At 41.7% G+C, this 8,698-nt stretch overlaps 1 protein-coding gene across 1 annotated transcript in view; it reads right to left on the bottom strand.

Moving 5' to 3' along the window:
- Positions 1–262: 262 nt before the first annotated feature.
- prkcg (protein kinase C gamma) overlaps positions 263–8,698 on the bottom strand; it is a 68,152-nt gene continuing 59,716 nt past the window's right edge. Inside the window, exons 15-18 of the mRNA XM_008118445.3 lie at positions 7,618–7,698; positions 6,562–6,669; positions 6,271–6,411; positions 263–4,470 (exon numbers count right to left, since the gene is read on the bottom strand). Of these exons, the coding sequence (XP_008116652.1) occupies positions 4,198–4,470; positions 6,271–6,411; positions 6,562–6,669; positions 7,618–7,698 (603 nt within the window). The 3' untranslated portion in view covers positions 263–4,197. The remainder of the gene's footprint in view (positions 4,471–6,270; positions 6,412–6,561; positions 6,670–7,617; positions 7,699–8,698) is intronic.

The raw sequence follows: 8,698 nt of genomic DNA, 5'->3' as shown, positions 1-8,698 counted from the left end.
GATTGGGAATGTCAGTCTTCTCTTTCCCGTTTGATGGGGAACAGACCCCTGTCAAATGCAGCAGTTGCATTGGGGGACGTTGATGAACTAGCAAATATGCAAGAACTGCGAATGTAAAACACTCAATTTCTGTTATTCATTTGTGGCCACCCAAGTGAATTCCAGTCCTCTTTGATTCTGGCAAAACCTAATTCTCAAACAAGCATGCTTCAGAAGCAATAAGCAGTAAGGCAACAAAAGAAAAGACCAAAGAGACACACAGTAGGTTTGATAAATATATTTTATACTGAAATGCATAGGTGGATCAGTCTATGGTACTGGCTACAGGGAACCACAAACCAAAGGGGAGAAGTGGATGTGGGAGACGTCTGTTATTCCCAAGCTGTGATGGGGGGAGTTTGCAAAGAGAAAAGACTGAGGCAGGAAACTGATGGAAGACCCATGTGCTGCAAGGACTGGGAAGATCACAGGGAAGACAATCCAACAGCAATGTCTTCAGATGGGAAAACATCCTGGCACTTTTCTGGTCTTTGTAATAACACTGATCAGCGTTCATGAATACAGGAGCTAAGTTCGAATAATGACCTTTTTTGGAGTGGGTGGGTTTACAATTCTCAATATTCTGCCAAGAAGACCATTAACTTTTCCAAGCTCTGTCCAAGAGTTTTGATTGTGTCCCCTTCCCCTCCATGGAGGCCCAAAGTTACATAGGGTTTGAGGCCCTTTCCTCCTGCTATACTACAAGCCTGAGTGGCTGGTGGGACTCTGTGCTTTTGGAGCTGTATCTAACCACTATCCATTATCGTCTCCAGCTTTGGAGTCCTTGGTCAGGCAGACCAAATGTATAGGAGTTTCCTGGCCATGCTATCCATACTTTACAGCTAGCTGTATCAAGAGACACAAAGGACACATAGAGGAGATATAGCTGGCTGAATAACATGGTTTCTCGTGCAGAATCAAAGGTTTAATTCAGGCTGGATCTACACTACTAAATAATGCAGATTGAACTGCATTATATGCTCAATGGAAACCCATATATTGGAGATTGAATTCCACTGAACTGCATTATGAGTCTATACCAGGCATGGGCAAACTTGGTCCCTCCAGGTGTTTTGGACTTCAACTCCCACAGGAATTGTGGGAGTTGAAGTCCAAAACACCTGGAGGGACCAAGTTTGCCCATGCCTGGTCGACACTTGTCATATAATCCAGTTTAAACCGCATTATTTGGCAGTGTAGATCCAGCCTCAGCCTCAAGATGAGAAGGCGCAAAGAGGGACTACCAATCCAGACACATCAAGATCTTCCTTTTTCACAAACTAACAAAAAATTCTTCCAGCAGACTGATTCTTCCTCTTCTCAACCTCCTGCCTCAATTATCAGTCAATTCCTTTTTTTCCCCCAACAGCTAAAATTTCCCTGGAAAGTTTTATCAACATTACTATCTTATCATTAACTTTATTTATACCCCAAATCCAAGACTCGTTGCAGCTTAGCTTTGAGTTATACCAAGCTCAATGACTTAGTATTTTTAAAATAATAAATTAGCATGGCCAACATAATGATATTGGCCACATCGGGACAACTTTTTGTTCCTGGTAGGTTTTGATCACGTTATAAGATGTTTCTTGCCTTCACTGCTCAAAATGGACAGAACGCCTTTCCCACATCAAACAGTAAAGTGAAAAACCATGTCTGAGTTTATGGATTACAATCGGGGTGGGCAGTTCTGGAGAATGCAGGAATTGGGGTGAAAGTGCCATCGTGAGTTGCCCACACCTTCATTTTAAACATGGAAAGAAACTTGACAGGTACAGCTTGGGAGAAGAAATGTAGACAGCTGGGTGCCCATCTTAGCAGGACAAAAATCCAGAAGATACGTACGTCGCAATAAATAAATATATGTATAGTATTCATATAATAGTCCATGCACCAAATATAAGAAAAAGTTTGCATTTGGACATGCTGTGTTAATGGAAGAAGGGAAATATTTTCTCCTCGGAGTCTAGCGCCACCTCCGTCGCTGTCATCACTTCCTAGCAAAGTTTGGGTTTTTTAGCAGCTGAGCGGATGACGGGGGCAGCTATGTTTGAGGAAGCGAGGCAAAGGCGTCAATGAGTGGGGCTGAGGCAGCCGGACCCAAAAAGGTGAGGACTGTGCCACACAGAGCGAGGAGCCAGAGCCAGGAGGACGGGCCGAGGAAAGGGTTGAATGGGATTTCACAGGAGTCAGGCATCCTTACGGGGAGGAATTAGGGACTGATACTTTGTTAGAGATATCTAGTTTGAGATTACGTCATTACACTGTAGCAGACGAGGCTTGAAACAGTACCATGGATGGGACATTTAGGATTCATATTTGGGAACGGGACAAGGAAAGACCGCTGAAGAGGTAAGAGGAAGCGACTGGGATGATAATTTGATTGAGAAAGTGGGGAAGTGTTGATTCCTGATACTTTCCCAATTAAAGGTTGACCTCACGGGAACACAAAATCATTATAACTTAACATACAAAAGTTCACCCCTGAATATTTTAATAAAACCTATGAAGAAAGGTTCATCCTACGCAGACACTACTCTTCTACGAAGAGGTGCCCTCCGATGACCATGCTGGCAGGGAATACTGGGGGTTGTAGTCCAACATGCAAGGAGAGGACCTCATCGGGAAAGGTGGTTATGTGCAACTAAGACAAAGAACACCAAAACAGGAGGTTCCTATACCGCTTCAGTGTGGACCATCACCACGGGTAAAAATGTTGAAGATTTGTGATCTTGCTTTAAAACAATGTGTAGCCCCCCTGCGCTTTGTTTTGACATGCAATAATACATTCTCTTCACTTGTTTTTTTTTTTTTTTTTTGAAAAACTAGAATGAAAATTTGGGCACTTCTAGGCTGGTGTGGCATGTGAGGTGTTCAGTTAGCTAAATACTGACCTCGGACCTCCATCCTTTATGATATAGATTAATGACACAATAATTCACAGACCTGCATGCGTGATCATTGATCGTCTTTTGATTATTTGTTAAGCCCGCACTCTGCTAATTTAATTGTATCCCTTACTGAAGAAATGACACTCTGTCAAAGAAGGAATCACAGAATCCCAAATGGCGTGGCCTCTGAAAGGAAGAGTTAAGTGACTGCTGCAGAGTTGGATCTCAGTTGTGAAGACACAACTTCATGGAAGTACGGTCACGATTCATTTCATTTTCCAAAGACAACCTTGGGGAAAACCTTGGAATGAGGCCAAAGCCCAGGTCCTGAGTGACCCCTTGTCAGATTTCATCCATTTTACCTGTCACTTCTTTTAAAAAAAGCAAATATAGCTCTGTCTGTTCCTTTAAATCTAGATTTTAGCAAAACTATTGTCTTTATTGTTTTTAGCCATTTAAAAAGGGGCATTCAGGGAAAACCTTCACAGACCAGGGTTGTGGGTTACCTTTGTGGTGCGAGCACTGATGTTACTGCAGAATATTTACACACGAATGCTACGCAGCATTTGAGATAACACAACATCAGTGAAACTTTGGGATGTTCAAAAGGTTCCACTGAAACTTAGGAAGGACTTCTGTAACTGGCCAGAATATTATATCATGGTCTACACTGAGTGCCTTTTCACATACTTAGCTATATAGCTGAGATGCGAAGGAACTCTGGTGTGAATTGTGAAGATACATGAAAGGACATTGGCAAGAGTGTCCCAATCTCCACCATTGTGCATTGGGACCAATTGTGCATTGGTCCAGATGCACATTGGTCCTGATGCAATGGTCTTCATTCATTTTGCTTGGCTCACCAGCAAAATTGCATAAGGGCAACCCCTTGCTGAGTACGGACACTGCGAAACGGCTCAATTCTATTTCCTGCAGACCCAAGTCCACTTACAAAGACTTAAGTCCCCAAGTGAATGCTGACCTTTATTTCTCTAGAAATACATATATAGTGACTGTATGTGTGTGTGTGTGTGTGTGTGCTTTCATTCTTAACCTCACCAGTTTGGATTCACCTAAGGGAGGTAAAGGAGGAAGGAAGCAACACACCAGAAGAGGCAATCAACAGAATGCAAATGGATGAGAGGTTGTATAAGCTCAGGGTTAGGGCTGGGCTTCAAGCTGGAGTCATGCTCTTGGGAGCAGAGTTCTACAGGCAAGGCTTGACTGAGGGATGTTGAGTATCCCAGGGTACCAAGAGGATCCATTCTCACACTAGGGAAGTCGGGGAGGGCAGGATGCCTGTCGGGGAGAGGGGCAACCCCGTCGGGGAGAGGGGCAACCCCGTCGGGGAGATGGGCAACGCGGTTGGGGACAAGCTGCCACGCCGCAAGGTGGAAGGGTGCACAAAATCGGGGTTGATGAAGGTGAACCCTTGGAATTCGCTCTGGTCAAGGCTTGCCATGACCAACTGGTCGGGGGGTGTCAGGGCAGGGGGTGCCCGTGTGAAAAATTTGTCAAAGTTTTCACCACTCCGGCCACACTGCAAGGGAAGGAGGAGGAAGGGAAGGGAGAGAGGGAGGAAGAGGAAAAGAGAAAGAGTTATCTATTAATCTATAATACAACTTTTCCTCATTTTTTTCATTTTACTTTCTTGTATATGCATACATGGAACTGGGTGCTTTGAGTTCAATAGAGCTAAGATCAGAGCAGACACATACAAGACTGCATTGTTAATGAAATGAAATCAAAAGCCAAATGAAAACACTCATTTTAAATCTATTCTTAACATCTTAGCTATCTTTAATTTTATCTAAAGGTGGTAAACTCTCAAGAGGGAAAAAAGGAACTTAGGAAAACTACGACGCAATGGGTTAAACCCTTGTGCTGCTGAACTGTTCAGAAATTGGAATCCACAGGACGGGGTGAGCTCCCGCTGTTAGCACTAGTTCCTGCCAACCTAGCAGTTCGAAAACATTCAAATGTGAGTAGATAAATAGCGGGGGGGGGGGGACATAGCTTTAGCGGGAAAAGGCAAAAAAAGACGCTCCAATCAATCATGCCGGCTACATGACCAGGAGGTAACAATGCAGGCTCCTCAGCTTGAAAATTGAGAAGAACACCTCTCTGAATCAGAGATGAGCACTGCCTCCAAAAGCCGGAAATGAAAGGAGAAGTCTTTGCCTTTGTCTGTGTTGTGTGTCTCATTGTATCTGAGTGTAAATAAGGCATTGAATGTCTGCCTTTGTTTGCTTTATATATACTGTAATCCGCTCTGAGTCCCTTTGGGGAGAAGGGCGGAATATAAATAAAGTATTATTATTATTATTGTTGCTGTTGTTGTTGTTGCTGATATTAAAAATCATATGCATTCTCATCTTTATATTTACATTTATGAGAAAAGGTGTAGAGTTTAATGGGCAATGATAATAATGTGAGAGGCAATGGACAATAAATGGAATCGAAATGAAACTTCCATGAAATGTAACTCGTATGAGATCATTAGGAAAACTATTGAAAGAATACAGCATTATAAAATAGAGAAAGGAAAAGACAGCATTTGAGAAGCAAACATTTCTACATGACACTCACTATACTATAGTTCTGATATAGTTCTGGAAATGGCAAGAGAGACAGTGGGGGAAACAGAATACAAATTATTTTTCTCTAAGCACACTCTGTGAAAAGGCAAGCCAATATCATGTATCAAGTCTTTATGTGCAGGAGTTGAGATATGAAAAATTATATGCATGTGTCAGCAGAGGAGTGTATGGGGGAAAGCAGCTGTAAATAGTAATATCAATAATAGTATTTCTTACCTGCCTCTCTTCATGACTTGAGGCGGGTTACAACATGTCACAGTACATAAATAAAACTGGTGCAAGCTTATGGAAGCTTCTACTTATGGAAGCTTATGCCTTAAAAAATCTATGTGTAACAATGCATGGATAAACTCAATAAATAAAATGGATTTTAACAGGTGCACAGAACAACAGGAGAGTACCTGACCAGGTATAAAATGTTTATGTGGACAGCATGTATGGCATGAGTTTAAAAAGTTTGTTGGGTACCACATTCTTGAGAAAAGTCATGGTATTTGCACTTCTTCATATGAGAAAAAGATGCTGCTAAAAATGCACAGATTATGTAAATAAATGTACATATTTGGGGAAATATATGTGTCAAAATTCCCATGCAATTCTCCCAATGACAATCTCAATCCATGATGAAACAAAGAGAATAAGAAAGCTGGAATATTGAGAAATGCAGTGAAATTCGAGGTGAAGAAATGTTCACATTTCTGCCTGTGTCCAGTTCCTTTTGGGAATGGAAGGCTACTCACTGGCCTGGGGATGAAAGGTGGAGCAATTTCTAGCTGTTCCAGTCGCTCCCAGTCCATCCAACGGAAAAAGGCATGCTCCCGAATATCCCGCTCCCCTTCTGGCCCCGAGCCCAGGCGCTTCAGTGGGTGTTTGGTCAAGAACTGGGGAAATGGAGAGAGAAAGAGATTTGTGAGTAATCCTCCCTCTTCTAATGACATTCAGTCTCCAATACAGTAACTATTCAGGGACGAACTAGACGTGGGAAGCTGTTTTCTCCCTTTGGATTGTGAGAGTTCGGATCCAAACCTTACCCCTTTGCAGATAGAGACAGCCTCCCGCGAAAGTGATTTGGGATAGGAGACAGTGTGCTCCATAATGGACTGGAAGAGTTCATCTTCATCTTCTCCATCAAAGGGTGGCTATGGATAGAGAACAGAAGGAATAAATGAAAGATTCCATTATTTTCCTAAAGCGAAACATTAGGAAAAACACCAGATTGGCTACACTGTATTTCGAAACCAGGACTTTCTAAATTCATTAAGGAACCAGCTTCACAAATATTAACACATGTCTCCTCTTATTAGATACATAGTCTTCTTAGATCCAGTATGGTTAGCATTAGAGAAACCTACCTCCAGAATCCATTTAGCAAAAAAGCTAATGAAAATCCTATGGCCAATGTCATGTGCACAACTACAAATGTGCATGCATCTTTTGAGAAAACAAGATCTTGCAACTCCTGGGACTATTCTCTTAGGAGTATCCTAAAATATCCACACATACAGTAAATTTCCCAAAGGACTGAGCTATCACTGAGATCAATTTTTGGAAGGATCCCGAATTTGCTGTTCCTTTCCCTACTTTGCAATTTAATTGTCAGAGTCAGAAACTACGATCTCATGATACCACAAAGAACTGGGTTGCTTTGAGTTTTCCAGGCTGTATGGTCATGTTCCAGAAGCATTCCTCCTGACGTTTCACCCACATCTATGGCAGGCATCCTCAGAGATTGTGAGGTCTGTTGGAAACTAAGCAAGGGAGGTTTATATATCTGTGGAAGGTCCAGGGTAACTGACTAATCTTAAATTGACTAATTATTGAACTGAGCAACTTCATGACCAGAGCCTGGAAAGTTATTTTTAAAAGTAACGTATAGCAGTTCTAGTCCCTTGAATTACTTTCTCAAAAGCAACTAAGATTGTGACTAAAGTAACCGAAGAGTTGCAGTTACACTGCAAAAGGAGTGAAACGATCTGATCCCTTGCTATGTTACCATAGTACAGTAATGTCATGCAATGTAATCCCTCCATTATTGGGGAAAGAAACTAATTACCTTCAAAATCATGCTCCTCTCACAACACACCTACCTGCCCAGCTAACATTTCATACAGAAGGACACCGAATGACCACCAGTCCACAGACTTCCCATACGGCTGATAGGCGATAATCTAAACGGGGGAGAAATGGAAAATGAGGCCACTTCAGATATTTACTTCAATTTCACTCCCTGACATGAATAATTCCAATGACATAGCTTATATAACTAAATAATAAAGCATTCTATAACAAGAACTATATTCCACTTTAATCTGGAATGGTTTTAGGATGCTCTCCCTAAAGAAATCAGACAGGTGCCCTCTCTAGCTAACTTTAGGAAAGAACTAAAAACCTGGATCTGGAAGCTGGCTTTCGAAAATGGTTAAATACTTTAGTATGATGGTGGTCTTTTAGCCTTGTTAAGACCTATTGGTGCAATGTGTTTTAAACCCAGTACAATTTTAACCTATGCATTTATTTATTGTGATGTCGTTTTTAAAAATTCTGTTTATGATTATTGGTTATATATTAGTCTTGTATTTTTGGTTTTTGCTTATGTATGTATTGGGTCTTGATTCTGTTGTGGGCTGGCCAGAGTCCTTTTGGAGAGGGGGAACATTATAAAGATGATGCCGATGATGATGATGATGATTATTATTATTATTATTATTATTATTATTATTATTATTATTATTATTATTATTTGCCATGGCAACATCCCATTTTTTGGCGTGTCAGGAGCAACTTGAAAATCTGCAATCCGCTTCTGGTGTGAAAATAGGCCATCTGCAAGGATGTTGCCCAGGGGACACCCAAATATTTTACCATCCTGTGGGAGGCTTCTCTCATGTCCCTACATGGGAAGCTGGAATTGACAGACAGAAGCTCACCCCGCTCGCCAAATTTGAACCCCCGACCTTTCAGTCAGCAGTCTTGCTGGCACAAAGTTTAAACCCATGAAATCCTAGGATTTGCAGTTTAGATGGACATTTAGAATCCTGAGCCAGACAGTTCTTAGGCCTCACAAAACTGCAAACCCCACAGGATGTTGCCATGGCTGTTAAAGTGGAATACAGCATTGTAACAATGTAGTGTGATAAAAGTAGTTTAAAAAACCCGAAATCCAACATG

Source organism: Anolis carolinensis, chromosome 6 (genome assembly GCF_035594765.1).
Source record: "Anolis carolinensis isolate JA03-04 chromosome 6, rAnoCar3.1.pri, whole genome shotgun sequence".
Taxonomy (NCBI): Eukaryota; Metazoa; Chordata; class Lepidosauria; order Squamata; family Dactyloidae; genus Anolis; species Anolis carolinensis.
Note: the sequence above shows the minus strand (reverse complement) of the source record. Positions and strands in the feature narration are given on the sequence as shown.